At 36.4% G+C, this 19,601-nt stretch overlaps 1 protein-coding gene and 1 pseudogene across 2 annotated transcripts in view; both read left to right on the forward strand.

Moving 5' to 3' along the window:
* Positions 1 to 19,601, forward strand: part of SCAI (suppressor of cancer cell invasion) — a 212,103-nt gene that overhangs the window by 177,142 nt on the left and 15,360 nt on the right. Inside the window, exons 10-16 of one of the 2 annotated variants that reach the window (XR_005210678.1) lie at positions 2,338 to 2,439; positions 2,691 to 2,792; positions 4,338 to 4,416; positions 6,062 to 6,161; positions 6,710 to 6,791; positions 15,215 to 15,287; positions 15,994 to 16,136. Coding sequence is in view for 1 of the 2 variants with exons in the window: in XM_037797775.1 (XP_037653703.1) it covers positions 2,338 to 2,439; positions 2,691 to 2,792; positions 4,338 to 4,416; positions 6,062 to 6,161; positions 6,710 to 6,791; positions 15,215 to 15,287 (538 nt within the window). In the remaining variant the exon portion in view is untranslated. The remainder of the gene's footprint in view (positions 1 to 2,337; positions 2,440 to 2,690; positions 2,793 to 4,337; positions 4,417 to 6,061; positions 6,162 to 6,709; positions 6,792 to 15,214; positions 15,288 to 15,993; positions 16,137 to 19,601) is intronic. The other variant, XM_037797775.1, reaches the window with a different exon arrangement.
* LOC119505103 lies at positions 10,913 to 12,910 on the forward strand (annotated as a pseudogene).

Consider the following 19,601-nt stretch of genomic DNA (forward strand, 5'->3'; position numbering starts at 1 on the left):
GGATTCTTCAGAGTGTCCCTTTTGGCTGTAGCAAGCTAGATCCTTCTGTCTGAGCTTTTATAGTGCTCTAGTAAACTCACCAAGGCCCACACTGAATGGGCAGGGCCACACCTCCATGGAAATTATCCCATCAGAGTTATTACCTACAGTTGGGTGGGTCACATCTCCACGGAAACACTCAAAGAATTACAATCTAATCAACACTAATGCGTCTGCCCACACAAGATTGCATCAAAAGTAATGGTATTTTGGGGGACATAATACATTCAAACTGGCACAACAGGTATCTATAAATTTCCTGTATTTAGAGTTTATTCTGTAAAATCCTCATGTAGCAGAAAGTGTTAGTTACATCCTAGAGCATGTGCTCTTATTTATATGCCTCATTTTAGGCAAAGTAGAGATGACAGATGGGCCAGATCATTATCTCCAAGCCCTGCTCTAGAAGGTCTTATCTCATTCCCTTGTACAGAGGTAATAAGTCTAACTAGTGATGAATGTATGGAACTTGAGGATAATTTTATCACATTTCAAAAAATTCAAGTAATGTTTATGTGAAACATTTGACATGGTCAAAAAATCCCATCTTTGTGACTTTGTGAAATTTTTGTCGAGGAGAATTTAAATTTTTCCTTAGTCTGCTTGAAAATATATTAAATGAATCAATTACTTGCAACTCTAGTGAATAATCTTAATAAACATTCCTGTTTTAAGTAAGGAATTAATTCCTCTTTTATTTCATAGTAACAGGTACTTTAAAAAATTCTCATCTCTTTGTTTTGTCCTTATGCGTCTACCTGATGTTCTGTATAAATATTGTTTAAAATAGAAAAGGCTGTGTCTTAAACACACTGTATAGTACAACAATGTATTGAAGTGATGATGAAATATGGGTCATAGACATAGTTCAGAGGCCTGGCTACTGAATAAAAGTTAGCCTGTTTGTAAGACTTAATATAGTTTCTTTGTTGACATGACTAATTCATTTTTTTTTTAATAAATAGTTCTGTTCTAGTTTGCTAATGCTGCTGAATGCAAAACACCAGAGATGGATTGGCTTTTATAAAAGGGGGTTTATTTGGTTACACAGTTACAGTCTTAAGGCCATAAAGTATCCAAGGTAACACATGAGCAATCGGGTACCTTCACTAGGAGGATGGTCAGTGGCGTCCAGAAAACCTCTGTTAGCTGGGAAGGCACGTGGCTGATGTCTGCTCCAAAGTTCTGGTTTCAACATGGCTTTCTCCCAGGATGTTCCTCTCGAGGCTGCAGTTCCTCAAAAATATCACTCTTAGTTGCACTTGGGATATTTGTCCTCTCTCAGCTTCTCGGGAGAAAGAGTCTGCTTTCAACAGCTGTCTTCAAACTGTCTCTCATCTGCAGCTCCTGTGCTTTCTTCACAGTGTCCCTCTTGGCTGTAGCTCCTCTTCAAAACATCACCCACAGCTGCGCTGAGTTCCCTCTGCCCATCAGCTCATTTATATGGCTCCACTGATCAAGGCCCACCCAATGGGCGGGTCAACACTCCATGGAAATTATCCAATTAGAATCATCACCCACAGTCGAGTGGGGCACATCTCCAAAGAAACACTCAAGGAAATCTAGTCAAAACTGACAATGTCTGCCCACACAAGATTATGTCAAAGATAATGGCGTTTGGGGGACACAATACAATCAAACTGGCACAAGTTCATTGAGGACATTGATGGATTGATAGAGGATTGATATATGGAGAGAGATGTGATAAAGTAAATATAGAAACATGTTATTTATAGGATCTAGAGGATGGGCATATGAGTTTCACTGTACAGTGCTTTCAACTTAACTGTCTTCAAAAAAACTTTCACAATGAAATGTTGGAGAATAAAATACCCAATTTCATAAATTACACATGAATATCAAGAGTAATTATATGATTACAGACTTCCAGGTCTGCAAGCTACAGTGTTTTTTGTTTGTTTTTCTTTTAGTTTTTTAATTCATTTTTATTGAGATATATTCACATACCATAGAGTCATCCATGGTGTACAATCCACTGTTCACAGTACCATCATATAGTTGTGCATTCATCACCCCAATCTATTTTTGAACATTTTCCTTATACCATAAAGAATCAGAATCAGAATAAAAAATAAAAATAAAAAAAAACACCCAAATCATCCCTCTCATCCCACCCTATTTTTCATTTAGTTTTGTCCCCATTTTTCTACTCATCCATCCATACACTGGTTAAAGGGAGTGCAAGCCACAAGGTTTTCACAATCACACTGTCACCCATTGTAATCTACATTAGGTATCTGTGTGACATTTTAATGGCCAGGTGTGTTTTTCCTGCAGGTCAAGTTCAGTGAACTAACCGTTGACATGTTCCGGATGTTACAAGCCCTGGAAAGGGAGCCCATGAATTTAGCTTCCCAGATGAATAAACCAGGAATGCAGGTAATCTCTCTACATTTCCAGTTTTGGTAACACTTTTGCTGCCTTGCTCCTCAAATGCAGCCCCCATATTCAACAAATGCTGCAAGTGTGAATAAAGAAGTTCTCTTGATGAGACACAGGAGAAATAGATAAACATAATAGTAGCATTAAGTAAAAAGAAAGATATTTGATGAAGAGAATAGTGAAAATAGGCATTGAGACATCTTTCACATACAACTTGTATGTATGTTGTTTCCTGTGTATAAATATAGGAATCAACTGACAAGCCTACTAGACGAGAAAATCCCCACAAGTACCTGCTGTACAAACCAACCTTCAGCCAACTATACACATTCTTAGCAGCATCTTTTAAGGTATGTGTGATCCCGTATTTTTTTACTGTATGTGCCCTAAATGGAATTGGCCAGTCACTCTTCTCTTTGAATATTTGAGTCAAGAATTTAGGTAGAATATTAAAATGAAAAAGTGCCTTTAGAATAGCTATCCTAATCATAGCCATTTTTGGAATGGAAATTGCTTATGATGTGAATATTCCTCACCATTAGCTAATGGGAATATTGATTAATTATCATTCTCCTCCCTCTAGGTATTTATTGCTAAACTACTTTAGTAGTTTCTTTAAATGATGTTTTTTTTTGTTTGTTTGTTTGTTTTATCAACAAATAGCTGACTTTATTAAAGAAACAGAAAGGCTAGAATGTGGAGAAATAAAATATTAGCACTACAACAATTATTGATGATTTCATGAATATAAAACCTTTTCTTATCAGAGCACAATGTGCTTTTGGCAGATTTCTTTTAATCTATCTCAGATTTTTTTTTTTTTTCACACACCATACAATCATCCATGGTATACAATCCACTGTCCACAGTATGATAACATAGTTATGTGTTCATCACCACAATCTATCTCTGAACATTTTCCTTACATCAGAAAGAACCAGAACAAGAATAAAAAATAAAAGTGAAAAAAGAACACCCAAATCATCCCCCCATCCCACCCTGTTTGTCCTTTAGTTTTTATCCCCATTTTTCTACTCATCCATACACTAGATAAAGGGGGTATGATTCACAAGGTCTTCACAATCACACTGTCACCCCTTGTAATCTACATTATTGTATAAATCTCTTCAGGAGTCCAGACTGCTGGGTTGGAGTTTGGTAGTTTCAGGTATTTATTTCTAGCTATTCCAATACATTAAAACCTAAGAGGTGTTGTCTATATAGTGCATAAGAATGTCCACCAGAGTGACCTCTCGACTCCATTTGGAATCTCTCAGCCACTGAAACAATTTCGTTTCATTTTGCATCCCCCTTTTGGTCAAGAAGTTACTCTCAATCCCACGATGCCGGGTCCACATTCATCCCCGGGAGTCATATTCTGCATTGCCAGGGAGATTTACACCCCTGGGAGTCGGGTCCCATGTAGGGGGGAGGGCAGCGAGTTCACCTGTCGAGATGGCTCAGTTAGAGAGAGAGAGGGCCGCATCTGAGCAACAAAGAGGTACTCAGGGGGAGACTCTTAGGCACAATTATATGCAAGTTTAGCCTTTCCTTTGCAGTAACGAGCTTCATAAGGGCAAGTCCCATGATCAAGGGCTCAGCACATCAAGCTGCCAGTCCCAATGTTTGTGACAACATAAATGATGGGGTTTTTGAAGCAGAGAATATCTTCACAATTTTTGGTAATAGTTATGGATTATCGATTTATAATGAATCTTTGCTGTGTAGAGAGTTGTAAGTCAGAGCCAGCAAGGGTGACTCTTCTCTTGGAAAAGATAGCAGTTTGTTAAATTAGGTTTTTGTTTTCACCACAACTTTACAATGTCATGAATTAAATAAAATTGTATTTAATTCCCTATTTGTTATTTTGTATATGTGATATTCTTTAATTTCAGGAGCTGCCTGCCAATAGTGTGCTTCTGATTTACCTGTCAGCCACTGGCGTTTTCCCCACAGGTCGTTCTGATAGTGAAGGTACAATAAAGGAATGCTCCCTGTCATGAGCAGGGCTCGAATTCTCTTTATTTTCTACAAGACAATGGCTTATAATCCACAGACCATCTCAGGCTTTCTAGAGAGGCTTCCAATTTTGAAACCTGGTCTATTTCTTGAATCGTTAATTATAGATTCCCCAATCTATTTTATTTGCTGAAATTTTGTACATTGAAGTCCTTAAATTCATCAGAAAATTCCTCTATTAAATGCATGGCTCACTTTCAAATTTGCCAAAAGTGTATTTTACCTAAGGAATTTGATATTTGGATGTTATAAAGAATATTATAATAACCAAACCTAATTATCTACTTCACATCGTTGAATTTTTCTGAGCCATTAGTGCATTAGGAAATCTGGTCAGTGGCTACATTATGGCTGCAAGTCTTTGTAGAAATCAGTGCACTTGTGTAACTGGAAGCTCAAGTCTTTGTCATGATTTTATTGTTTCTGTCCTTTATTTTGTTTTCTTGGATTCCACCTGTGGAATATGGGGAAGCTATTTCAGAAAAAAAACTTAAAACTGTCCAGAATACGGGTCCAGAAATGGGTCAGAATATATGAGTAACTTGGATGAAGAATAAGGCAATTAAAGTTTTGTCTGGGAAAATTTTTTTTCTTAACGTCTTTAACATTTTCCTCCTCATCTGTTTGTTGAAATCTGCATTCCTTTATACAGTGCATGTCCGTGTCATCTTCCTTGCATGACCTATAGATCTTAAAACATTAAAATGAAGACAAAACCAAATAAAATCTCTATAGTCTTCTTATTGCTCTAATTTTGTTAGGAATAAAATATAATGCTTAAAGAGTGATGGTAATAAAGTTAGTAATTTTACTTATAAATAATTATTTCCGTGTCTTCTAAGATACAGTGTTAAATCTGGGCCCTAGCCTAACATATTGACCTCTAGGTTTGCTTTTTTCAGAGTACAGTAAGGACAAACTGAATTGTCTCTTAAAAGAGATTATTGCAAATATTCCACCATTGCTATTCCATTTAGATAAGAGTTTAGTTAAGTGATATGACAATGGGGCAAAGTTAACTTCAAAACTGAAATGGAAGTGATTGATATAATAGTGATAATAATAGATTTGCACACACTGAAATTTGGTACAATATTTCTTAAAAATGAAGCTTTTATCACCGAGAATTTTCAGATTCCATTCAAATTTTGCCCTAAATTTTACAATGTGTCTCACTGAAAATTGTATTTATGAAATTATTGAGTAAGATTTCATTCTGTAGTGTTCTTATTTAAATCATTTTGTTAAATCTGAGTTTATTATTTTGCTTGAAATATAAACATCACTTAATATCCCATATTTTCCAACCCTTTTATTATCCATTATAATGGGATGTAGTAAATTCTTGTTTTTTTCCTCATTATATTCTGTTTGAAGCGCAAATGAATAATTAAATGATTTTTTTAAATACTGAAACAAACAACATACTGAAATCATTTAAATACTCCCTTAAGTCAAACATTAAATTTTAAAATAATTAAAATGTTTTCTAATGTCTTCTTTGTTTGCCAATGAGAGATTCACATAATAACTTTGTATTGAACATCAGCTCAATGTCAGTCTCCAATTGACATCTAGGATTCTTCCCTTGTTTTAATAGGTCCTTATGATTTTGGAGGTGTTCTTACTAATAGCAACCGGGATATTATAAATGGAGATGCCATCCACAAACGAAACCAGTCCCACAAGGAAATGCACTGGTATGAATTCATTGTCTCCCCTATTATAAAAATTTTAGCTCTCTCTTTTAAAATATTAAATGAAATGGAGACTTTTTTCCTAGTACTAGAAGGTTTCCCTTTAGACTATTATTAATAACATTTATTTGGATTCCAGCAGTATTTCAGACTCTTATCCAAGGAAATTACAATTTGGAGCTGATACTCATTTATTGAACAAATATTTATTGCATATCTATTATATGTCAGGCACTATTCAATCATTGGTGATACATTAGTGAACCAAATTGCATTCTTGTTGGAGGAAACGATAAATACATACATAAATGAATAACATTTCAGGACATGATACATGTTAATATTAGTATCTCTTAACTTTTTTTTCCAAATAAAACTACTGTATGGCTATCCCAGTAAATACAGACTATGTTGGTCCTTTGCTTAGTTAATTGTTGTTTTCTCTCAGTACTATGATAAAAAGGAGGTGCAACAAGACCAAACTGAGGAATAAAATTTCTGATGCTTGGATGGTATAATTATACAATTTTTCATTGTTTTTGTTTTCCTAGCCTTCATCCTGGAGATCTCTACCCTTTCACAAGGAAGCCCCTGTTCATCATTGTGGATTCATCCAACAGTATTGCATATAAGGTGAGTTCCAAGAGTGCTATTGCACACATTAAACTTTATGGCACCAACCCAGGGGTACCCACTCTGAACGTGTGCCTTTTAGTTTTGCTTTATTTTATTTCATTTTACACAATTTGTATTTAGTCTTTCTTTTCTTTTGAGGTTGTGCATGCTAGTCAGGATCTGGTGCTATGAATAGAAACAAGAAGAAAACGCATGAATGGACCCTCAGTGGAAAGTAATAAATTCTCCTGCAGGAAAAAAAATGCAAGATTTCCAAGATCTCTGGTGGGAGGTTTATTTTTGTTATATAACCCAGAATAATTTTCTTTTCTAGAGATAGGGACATATGGGTGAATTTTGTTTTCTAGTTTTCAATCTTCCCACCCCACCCCCACCACACACACACACTAAGCCCCTTTAGTTTAAGTGAATTTGTAGCTATAGTCTTTGAATATTAATATATGATTTTAGATGCATTTAATTTTTTAAAAAAAAAGTTGTGATAATAAAGAGGAAAAAGTTGGCACTGAATGATAAAATAAGTGACAGTGATCTACCTTTAAAATTCTTTGTTTTATATTTGGCTATTGAAGTAATTATTTTCAGTGGTTCTGTAGAGAATGTTAACAGTAAAACACTTTAAACTTGGATATTAGAATTCAAACTATAGTAATTTATAGAAAATGCAAGCAGAATCTTTGGAGTCCTTTGTATCTCATTGGGATACTTCATTAGTGAACAAAATGTTGGGTAAACAGATCTGCCACTTACAACTATTTCTATTATGTTTGTTCATATTGAAATCAGATGGAGAAGCAAACTTAGTAGATTTATTTCAGGAGAGCAATGGAAATGTCTTAGAGCCAAGAGAAAGCTGACCCCAAGTATATGTCTTCCACCTAGTTTTCATGTTTAGTATCATTTTATAAAGATTGAACTCTGAATTCTAAGAGCATCTATTTCATCCTAGATTTTTCAGCATATTTCCTGGTATCTATTCTGTCAAGTTTACTATTATAACCATTGATTGCCCATAAAGTTAGCTGTATATTTTCTTAATACTAGCAATCAGTTTTTCTCAATTAATTGGATTTTGTTGGGTACCACATTATATAATCTCAAGAATATCATTCATTGTATGTGCCTGCTATTTCCAGAGTGTTGTTTTGATGCAAAATGAGTATTGGGATGCTGATTTTTAAAATATCATTGTGCATAATTGGAAACGTATTTACTTGATTATGTATCATGTTTTAATTCTAGGTTTCAGTATTTTGATACCCAGGACAACTATGGAATAATGAAAAAGCTTGTTTATGTTTGTTTTGATGTGGGGCATGCAGCATAACTATACTATAGAATAAAATTTTCCACAACATACTGGTTTTCAGAAATGAAATGGAGAGCCCATATGCAGTAGGCAAATTAGACCATGGCACAGACCAGTGTGACCTTTTAAAAACTTAGTATCTTATAATGATATTCTTTTATCAATTGTAACAAATGTACCATGCTAATGCATGATGTTAATAATAGGTGTGGTATATGGAAATTCTATTTTCTACAACATTTCCATGATTTTTCAGTAAACCTATAACTTCTATAATTTAAAAAAAAAAAAAAAGGAACGTATGGCTATCAAACCCATACTAGGCCGGTACAAGAAAGAAAAATCATAAGCCTAGTTCACTCAACTATGCATTTCTCTGTGGTAACATATGAAGGTATCCAATGTTTACTTTTCCCATAAAGCATGTGCTAAGAAGTCTTATACTACCATTTTGCAAGTTTCTAATGACAAAGGAGAAGATCTGAGGGACAGATCCATTATTTCTTGAGTACCTAACCTTGCTGTATATGTTTTATGTAAATGAATGTTTTACAAACATACATGTATTTCCTAAATGTTTCTTCATTTAAACATAAATGTTTCATATATATTTTTTCATTTAAGTATCACTTTTAAAAATTTTCATGAAAGCAGCTCGTGCATATAGTTTAATGCTGTAGTTCTCAACTCTTTCTGTGCATCAGAAACGTGAGCATTTTTAAAAGCTACTAGTACCCAGGCCTCAGCCCCAGCAATTCTGATTAGCTTGACCTGGGGTGGGTCTCAGGCATCAATATTTTTAAGAGTTAATTCCAGTGTGCTGTCTGGATAACAACTACCCAATCAAAATATTTTGTGAGGTTTGTTACTAAAATTGTCTTCTTCTGCTCCCTTGCCCTACCCCCATTTGCCTCTTCCCAGAGGCCACCACTTATATCTTTTTTAACTCATTTTATCTGGGTCATATTTACCAGAGAAAACTCAACCGTTCTCCTGCCTAGAATGCAAAGATGTGACTACCAGCATCATGCTTTGTTTTCCCAGAAGTGTGTGTGTGTGTTTTTGTGTGTGTATACATTTATTTATATTTATATGTGCACAGGTATACATATATCGTTATGTCCCCAGCACCTCACACATAAAAAGATTCTTAATAAATAGGTGTTGAATTAATAAATGAAAGTTGCTACTAATATCCTTATTTTACAGATGTGGAAACTGCCTATGGAGGTTCAGTAATTTGCCTAGTTAGTATCAGCATAGATCTTTCTCATTCCTAAGCCCATGTTCTTTCCACACTTAGGAAAAGAAGAGTTTTGCGTACTAGTCTGAGCCTCATGTCAGAGAAGGAGAGTGATTGAAATACCAAAGCCTGTGTAATGAGCATGGTCCATAGATTGACTCTCAACTTCCATTAGAAGTAAAGAAGCAAGCTGAAATTTAGTCATGGTACTAGTGGGGGGAAATGCCCTTAATCATTTTGAAAAACCCTTCTTTTAGTTCTGCTTTCTTTTCTTTGGAAGAAGAAAATCCTTTCAAGCATGTACATATTTATGAGTAGATCTCTGCCAGTGAAAATGACTTTCATTTTGTCTAAATAGGCATATTTATATAAATAGCCTCATTCTGAAGTATTTGACTGATGCTTGCAGATTGCTGCAGTATATTCAAACATTCACTTTCATAACAAGGTTAAGTTTTGCAAGAACTTTTCTGCCAGTCAGTCTTTCATTCTATTTCTTTCTTGCTGCTTTGGAAGACCTTTTCTTTGTTTTTAGTGGTATGCAGTTATACTATGATATGTCTAAGTTTGATTTCTTTATATTTTTCCTGGTTAGGATTTGTTGGATTTCTTGATGGTAGATTGGAATCTTTCATTACTTCTGGAAAATTCTCAGCCATTATCTCTTCCCATATTGACTGTGCCTCATCCTTTCTCAGATCGCCTTCTGGGAACTCTGATTAAGCATATAATAGATATTCTCACTGTCCTCCACATTTCTTACCCTCTTTTCTATATTTTCCATCTTTTGTTTCTTTGGTTGAGATTTGCATAAATTCTTATGGTCCAGCCTTTAATTCTCAAATTCTCTCTTCAACTATTCCGAATTTGCTAATAAAGCTGTCTATTCCATTTTTCTGTTGGCTTTGGTGTTTTCATTTCTAGAACTTGTATTTGGTTCTTTTTCAATTATTCCATGCCACTTTTTATAGTTTTCTAATTCTGCTTTCAAGCTTATCCTTTATTTGTTTAAACTTAAGCATATGTACTTATTTTATAATCTGTACCTGATAATTTTTACATCTGAAATCTGCTTTGGGTATTTAAAGACTCCCTTTGCTGTTTTTGTGTCCTATATACCTGGTTATTTTTTTACCACTTTCTTCTCCTTGTCCTTAAAATTATTTGTGGGAAGTTAATTGAACACTAGGATAAAGGTACCTTCATCCAGAGAGGTTCTGCATATGCCTCTACCATATACCTGGAGTCATTAACAGTTTGGGACCAGTTTGGGGATCACCTTGGTAATAGGAATTTGGGCTACAAACATGCAAGAAGGCTGGCGCTTAGTTACAAACCTCAGGGGCTGATTCTTTTTCCCTCTGTTCTGTTCAACACTGAGAAAACTTTCCTTGTAGTCCCCTGGGGGGTGGTAGTAGGGGGAGGGGAGGTGTCAGGTTTATGTTTGGTTCATCTTTACACTGAGAGTGTAGCCCTATGGGATTCCAACTTAGGGGGATGGGTCTTCTATTAGACTCCCTCTTGGGTGTGTCCTGAACTCTGACTTCTGTCCCCTTCTCCTGAGAAGGCCTTCAGAACTTACATTCAAGTTGCTTTATTACCTCAGGGCAAAGGAGGCCTGCAACGTGCTTATTTTCTGCCTCTTCTGCTGAGGATCCATAAGTTATGTCTGCAGTGTGGAAGAATTCCTTAAGCAGTCTTATCCAAGAATCACGCCTTAATATCATTCAACTTACTCCCTTTGATTTAATTAGAAGACATTTCTAATTTATCTTAATTGTTTAATTTTTTATATTGGTATTATATGCACAAGTTGAAAACAATCAAAAATTTTAAAAAGGTATATTATGGACTGCTCTCCAAATCCCGCTGCAGCCATTGCCACAGCCACGATGCTGAAGCGAAAGAAGCAGAATCAGCAGCAGCCACAGCTGCCACAGACCCCACTGCCAGAGCGGGAAGAGACTGGAGATGAGGAGGACGGGAGTCCAATTGGACTTCTGGGCTCTCCCCCCATGGCCAATAAAAAGCCTGGTGACCCCAAGTCAGCTCTTCACAGAGGTCCTCCAGGATCAAGTGCGCCAATGATTCCACCACTGCTGAGTCTCCCATCTTCTCCTCGGGGTAGGGGCCCAGTTCGGGGAGGCCTCTGTCCCAGGTCTGGCCCATACGGTCATAGTTGGTGGGGAGCCAATGCTGAACCTCCTTTTCCCGGGCCAGGCCATGGGGGCCCCTCCAGAGGAGGCTTTCACAAAGAGCAGAGAAACCCTCAAAGGCTCAAAAGCTGGTCTCATCAAGAATACCTGCCCACCTAAGGATGGACCCCAGGTTATAGAAGACAAATCTGACCTCCCTGTCTGCCTACACTTTGCCAAAAAGGGCCATTGTCAACATCAGGACTTCTGTGCCTTCTACCACCCAGGCATCAGTGGACCTCCTCTGTGAGACTGTGCCTTCCCATCCAGACTGGAATGAGCCTTCTATGACCTGGTGGCCATGTATTTCCCTGTGGCCCTGTGATGGCTATTGTGAGGCTCTTCCACCCAACCCTCAGTCAGTGACACGCCCACCTTCATCCACCACCTCCCCATTTGGGTTTCAGAATTGTGTTTCATCACTGGTGTGCAGTATGCACTCTTTCTTTTGATCCAACCTTGAAAGACTAGCCTTCAAGACCCCATCTTTGCTCCCTTCAACTGCCTCCTGGATCCTCTTCCTTCTCGCCAAATGACTGCTGAACAGGAAACCTTGTTGGTGCTGTTTCTCGTGCATCCCTCCACCCGTCCCCCAGGATTGCCCTCGATTCCTGAGAGCCCTGGAGCAGTTTCCTACCATTCCTTTCTTCTGGTTGCTTGATTTAAGTCCTTTTCATGTGATATTCCCTACCTGCAGTGTTGTCAGCTGCTCTGTGAAACTCACCAGGTTAAATGGCCCGGGGTCTAATTTGAGTGACTGGTACAGAGTTAGTCCCTGAAAAGCCAGTCACCCTGCTTTTGAATTTTGTAGTTTCTGCATCAGTAGCATGATCCCCACCGCTATGGTCTCTGATCACTGTGCTTTGTGAAACTGTGCATCCCCTCTTAGCCTTTCTCAGTGTCTGTAACATTTTTGTGATTTCCCAACACTAGAATAAGTTATCTACCAAAATGAGTGAGGCTTTTGGTGCCCTCTGGACTTTCTCTGCCTCCCAACATGGGAGAATTGTGATGGGGTCTTCCATGAGACTGCCTCCCCGGTCCTCCCCTTTCTCAACAGTGTCAATTGTTCTGGGTCTGAAGTAGGCCCATGAAACATCTTGTAAAGCCTCTGATGGACCTACCCTGTCTCCTCTCCAGCCTATTTTAGTTAGACTGTGTCATTGTCAGGCCACCAACCCTTTCATTGGAAATCTGTGATTCTCTACCTGGCCTATCTTTGGGGGGAATCTTGACAGTACTGTTGCTCTCTCCCCACCCTATTCCCCTACATCCCTGGCACTGGTTGTTTTCGGTGAAAACAACAGTGAACAAATTCAATTTGGAACTGGCCCTGGGGAAATGGGTCAGTAGTTGTGTGGGCAAGAGGAAAGGATGAGAGCTGTTGGAGAAATGAGTGAATTTTTTTTTCTTTTTAACATTTTTTTATATTAGTAATAAATGCAGTGGAAACAAACAAACAAAAAAAGGTATATTATGAAATATCTTCCTCCCACCTAGGCCCCAATTCACTCAGTTCCCATCTCTCCCTATAACTTAACACTGTTGTTTATTTCTTGTTTATCCTTCTAAAAGAATTTTTTAATACTTACATAAGCTAATACAAAAGTACAGTCTTTAGTCTTCTTAGTTATAGTGATAGCAAGCTATACACACTTTTTTGTATCTCACTTTTTTTTCACTTGACAAGAAATGTTAGAGAACTTTCCATATCTCTTCATAATGATCTTCTTCATTCTTTTTTTAAAAATAGCTGCATAATATTTCTTGTTTTGCCATAATTTATTCTACCAGTCTTTTATTGCTGGTCATCATTTGTTTACATTCCTTCACTACTACTAACAATGCTGCAAGGGATAACTTTGAATTTTTGTTATTTCATAGGTTTGAGAGTGTATTCATAGGGTAAATTTCTAATTGTGGAATTGCTGTGTTAATGGAGCATGCATTTGAATTCTGATAGATACTGCCATATAGTTGCCTTAAAAGTTTGTTTCAATTTATACTCCTACATTTCACATATAAGTGTTTGTTTCCGCGTATTCTTGCCAACACTGTTTTCTCAAACATTTGGAAATTTTGTTAAACTGATAGGTAAAAAAAGTATCTCAGTGTAGCTTTGATTTTATTTCTCTTATTAATAGTAAGTTTGAGCATCTTTTCATGTATTTGTGCCAATTGCATTCCCTTTTCTGTGAAATCTGTTGTCTTCCACCCATTTTTCTATTGGGTCATTGGTCTTTAATTATGGATTTGAAGACAGTCTTCCTGTATTGAGGAGATGAATCCCTTGCCTGTAACATAAGTTGTAAATATTTACAAAGTTTTATCATATTGCTTTTGATTTACTTTATGACCATGTACAAGCTTCTGATATAATTTTATTCATCTTAGTTAATCATAATAGTTAGAAAAGACTTCTGGCTTAAAAAATAATATTCTTGTTCTCTTATGTTTTCTTTCAGGGGTTTTATTTTATTTTTTACATTTGGAATTTTTCTTAAAGTATGGCAGTAAGTATGGGACCAACTTAACTTTTTTCTAGATAGCTATCCAGTTTTTCCCACCAATTTGAACTGTCATCTTTATTATATATACTGAAGTCCTATATGTTTTGGGGGTCTAATTATGAATGTTTCATTCTGTTCCATTTATCTTCTGCCTACTTTTTTGCCAGTGCCACACATTTCTAATTATTGAGGCTTTAACGTATGTTTTAATATCTGATGAGTCTACCTCCCACTCTTTGGTCATCTTTTCCAGAGTCTTCTTGGCTAATCTGCTTTTTCCATATGTACTTTAGAATTACCTTTTTCAGTTGCAGAAAAAAATCATCAATCACTATTTTTATTGAGGTTGGGTTGAATTTTAATAAATTAATGTAATGACATTTTTAGAATGGGTTCCTCTTTAAGAAAATAGTATGTATATATATCCATTTGTTCAAGTCTTCATTTTTATTGTTCACAAACATTTTTAATTTATTTTCATTTACTCATTTCTTAATGAGTTTACTTCTAGAGTTTTATCTTTCTTGTTGCTTTGCCAAACAGTTTGATTATAATTTTACTTGTCATGTAAATCTACATTTGGAGAAACAATATCCTTAATCATGCAAAGAATATTCTACTTGGAGTGTTATTTTAGTTCTTACTGTAAATTAACCTACTGACATTCTGGCTTTATACATTCTTCTATGTAAGCAATTAAAGTGATCCACAATAAGAACTGGATCCAATCTTCACATACTAGTAAATGAGGTTTTAGAGCCTATGAGGCTGAAAACTAGATCCAGCTCTTGGAAGATACACCATGGTAAGTACTGGTATATGTTGCCCTATAGTGTTTAAAGCCAGATGATGTCTGCTTACAGCACTGTAAGCACCTATCTGCCTTTATTAAAAAAAAACGAAAACAAAAAACCAGTAAATTTCCCGATTTTGACAGATTTCCCGATTTTGACAGATTGCGTTTCAGAAAAAACCTACCATGTATGGTAGATGTATATGGATGATAGTCCCTTCAGCTATTACTGATGTTTCTGCACTGACTTACGAGTAAAAAGGCCTGATCTATACACTAATGATTAGTGTATAGATTAGTATAAAAAATTACTGAGTAACTGTCTTTGGTCAAATCTTTAATGAAGGTTTTAAATTCTTATATATTTCAGAATTTCACAAACTTATTTGGACAGCCACTAGTCTGCTTGCTTTCTCCTACAGCATATCCAAAAGCTTTACAAGGTATGTCATTTCCTGTTATATTCATAGGTTGCAAGTAAACACTGTCTATAATTCAAATAATACTGATCTTTGTTTTTCCCTCCCATAGTGACTACTTTTGAATAACTGTATTTAATGTGGCAGGTGTCAATCTGAAATGTACTCAGAAGCCTTGCTAATGACCAGACTTCCTTAATTTGTGCTATCATTAGGCCTTAAGATAATTCTGAAAGAAATTATAAATCATCCCTGAGAAAAGGGTGTATGTGTCCGTTGTTTTGGGGGGAATTCATGATTTGAGAGTTTCTAAATTATGGGTGTTTTGGCATGTTTGTCCAAAAACTAAGCAATCATCCAAATAGTGTGATTTTTCATATCTTTGGCTACATATTTTAGGCGTCTTATAAGATTCTTGGATTTCTGGTTTGGAAAACTTCTCATCCTATGCCTAAAAGTTAGGATAACCCTAACTAGCACAATTTAAAGGGTTTCTTTTATTCACATTTTTATCTTGTTGTACTTTTTAAATAAAAGAACCTCTTCTAAGTCTGTCAGAGAAACAGATCAGTGTTTGGCTAAGGAAAGATAGGAAAATTTGTCCTAAATAAATAACACATGAAATCTAATTCTAACTCCCAGTCATGTAGCTAGGTAAACTACTAAACAAACCTTAATACTGTTTTGGCAGTATTTGTCACTGTTTCACTATCTCCCTAACTGTGAATAGTGCTGATGTCTCTCTGTGGGAGATGGCATTTTACTGCTACTTCCCAGCCAGAAGTCCTGTCTGCTGACATAGTTTGACACAGGAAGTGATGGTCAGCATTTGAATGCCTGAGAGAAGCTGGAGACTTTCACCGTTGTTTTAAGGTAAGTTCTGTTATTTAACAGGAAAAAAAACATGTAGAAATAATAAGTTCATGTATCCAAAATCAAATTATCCTGTTACTAAGGGATAGAACTTACCTTCAAACAACGGTAAAATTCTCCTGCTTTGAGGATTTTATTATCCTGTTTCTGAACGTTTCTGGAGGAGTGTAACCCCTTCTGATTATTTGAGAGTACTTTTTGCTATTTGTCTTATCAAGACACAGCTTTAATTAAAATCACATGGTCTACAGGGCAAGCCAGGCCAAAGGGTAAAGGTTGAAACTTATTGTGTTTTAAAACTTCAACTTCCATATGAGACCAAGGGAATAGATATCTATTTGGTACAGGATCTAAATTTTCTAAATGGTACAACTCTACAGTCGATTTGTTCAAACACCACAATTGCATGGAACTTTGAATAGGAAGTGAGATACAGTAGGTTAGTATAGGCTGGAGTGAAATAGTGACACATCCCAGAGTAATTTGGGCAGATAATAAAAAATATATTTACAGCCTCCCCCTCCCCAGCCCCGAGGATCTGGAGGAAGGTGCGGATGTGTTGGACATCCTCACCTGGACTGGTGTTGATGTTGTCACAAACATTGGGACTGGCAGTTTGATGTTCTGAGCCCTCAAATATGGGACTTAATGAAGCTCATTACCACAAAGGAGAGTCTAAACTTGCATGTAATGGTGCCTAAGAGTCTCCCCCTGAGTACCTCTTTGTTGCTCAGATGTGGCCCTCTTTCTCTCTAACTGAGCCATCTCTCCCACTACGTGGGACCCGACTCCCAGGGGTGTAAATCTCCCTGGCAATGCAGAATATGACTCCCGGGGATCAATGTGGACCCGGCATCGTGGGACTAAGAGTATCTTCTTGACCAAAAGGGGGATGCAAAATGAGACGAAATTGTTTCAGTGGCTGAGAGATTCCAAATGGAGTCGAGAGGTCACTCTGGTAGACATTCTTATGCACTATATAGATAACACCTCTTAGGTTTTAATGTATTGGAATAGCTAGAAATAAATACCTGAAACTACCAAACTCCAACCCAGCAGTCTGGACTCCTGAAGACAATTATACAATAATGTAGATTACAAGGGGTGACAGTGTGATTGTGAAGAAAATGGGGATAAAAACTAAAGGACAAACAGGGTGGGATGGGGGGATGATTTGGGTGTTCTTTTTTCACTTTTATTTTTTATTCTTGTTCTGGTTCTTTCTGATGTAAGGAAAATGTTCAGAGATAGATTGTGGTGATGAACGCATAACTATGTTATCATACTGTGGACAGTGGATTGTATACCATGGATGATTGTATGGTGTGTGAATGTATTTCAATAAAACTGAATTTAATTTAAAAAAAAAAAATCACATGGTCTAATAGGTTGATACCAAGTTTATTTGGCCTGAAAGGCTTTATTGTGTGGAGGATAAAAGTACAGACTCTGGAGGCAAACTGACTGAATTTGAGTCCCAACACAGCCATTTATCAGCTGTATGACCTTGGGAAGTTACTTAATCATTCTGTGTCTCTGTTTCTTCATCTGTCAAATGAGGATAATAATAGTACCTACTTCATAGACTAATGCTGGGTACATAGTAAATAATATGTTAACTATCATTATTATTAATATGCTTAGTTGTAATACATGTTCTTCACTTTTTTGGTCCAGTGTTCTGCCTTTTGTGCTATAAAGCTTAAACCTCTAAGGCCTTAAATGAATTGTCCAATTACATAATAAGATTCATAATCCTTTTCTGAGAAATATTTTGGATTTATCCTTAGGCATTATCACCACTCACCTGCGAAGGGGCTTGGCTCTCCGTCAGGGCACAAAATTGTCAGATACCTAAATAATTGGAACATCACATTAGGTTTCTACATCTTTGGTGTCTAAAGCCTACAGTTTTCTCTTTAGCTAAGAGTTATTTTATTTACTCAAACAATACTTATTTTGTTTTTTTTATTAGAGAAATTGTAGGTTTACAGAAAAATCATGGAGAAAATACAGAATTCTCATATATCCAGACACATACACACATGGTTTTCCCTATTAGTAATACTTTTGATTAGTGTGGTACCTTTGTTACAACTGATGAAAGAATATTATAATTGTATTATTAACTATTGTCCACTATTTACATTAGGGTTCCTGTTTGTGTTATGCAGTCCTATGGTGGCTTTTTTTCTTTTCCATTTTTATTGTAGTAACATATATACAACCTATAATTTCCCCCTTTTACTCAAATACGTAATTCAGTGGTGTTAATTACATTCATGATATTGTACTACCATCATCACCATCCATTACCAAAATTTTTCCATCACCCCAAACAGAAATCTGTACCAATTAGTCATTAAATTCTGTTCTCTGCCCTCACCCTGGCCCTTGGTAACCTGTATTCTGGTTTCTGACTGTGAATTTGCTTATTTTTATATTTCATATAAGTGGCATCAAACAGTATTTAACCTTTTGTTTCTGGCTTTATTTCACTAAACATGATTTCTTCAATGTCATCCATGTTGTTGCATGTATCAGAACTTAAGTCCTTTTTATGGTGATATCTAAATAATTGGAATATCACATTAGTTTTCTCCACCTCTGGTGTCTAAAGCCTGCAATTCTCTCTCTGGCCAAGAGGTACTTCATTCATTCAACAAACGTTTATTCAACTCTTATTTATCAGGTACTATGCTAAGCACTGGAGATGACACACTGAGCAGGCAAACAGTTATTGTTCTTACAGAGCCAAATGTCTTGTCTATTAGACAATTTAGACAACATAATATGTAACTGATTACTGTAAGTGCAATAAGTGTTTCATAGGAGGAAGCACATGGAACACATAAGATTAACATCTAACCAGCACTTGAGGGTGAAGGAAGTAGATGAAATGATGTCTAGATTGGATTTAAAGGATATGTAGAATTAGATAGAAATGGGGACATGGTTGATTAAGGGTGTTCCAGCAGAGAGATAGCATGTACTAAAGCCCTGAGACAAGAGAGTTAATGGCACATGTGGAGAAATTAGACTAGTTCCTTCTGGCTAAAAGGTAGAGTTTGGGGTTGTGTAGCTGAATTATAAAAAAATCTTTTAAGGTTTATTAAGAGACTTAAAGTAGAATACAATGGGTGCCATTAAAAGATTTCTAACAAAAGAGTGCCATGAAAGAGCACTGAGTTAATCTTGTAGAGAATGAATTAAAGAGGGGCATTGATGGAAACAGGGAGATGGTGGTGGCCCACACTAAGACAATGTCTGGGTAGTTGGCTTCAAAGGATACTAATCCCTTAGATGGAACCAGAGGACTTGGTGATGGACTGGATGTGGGGAATTAGAAAGAGGGAGGTAACAGGGATATGCATCCAGGTATCTGACTGAGGTGCTGGTAGAAATAATGACACTTGATGAAAAGCAGATTTGCAGAGAACAAAAGGGAAATAATTTATTTTCAAT

The sequence above is a fragment of the Choloepus didactylus genome, chromosome 10 (assembly GCF_015220235.1).
Source record: "Choloepus didactylus isolate mChoDid1 chromosome 10, mChoDid1.pri, whole genome shotgun sequence".
Lineage (NCBI taxonomy): Eukaryota > Metazoa > Chordata > Mammalia > Pilosa > Megalonychidae > Choloepus > Choloepus didactylus.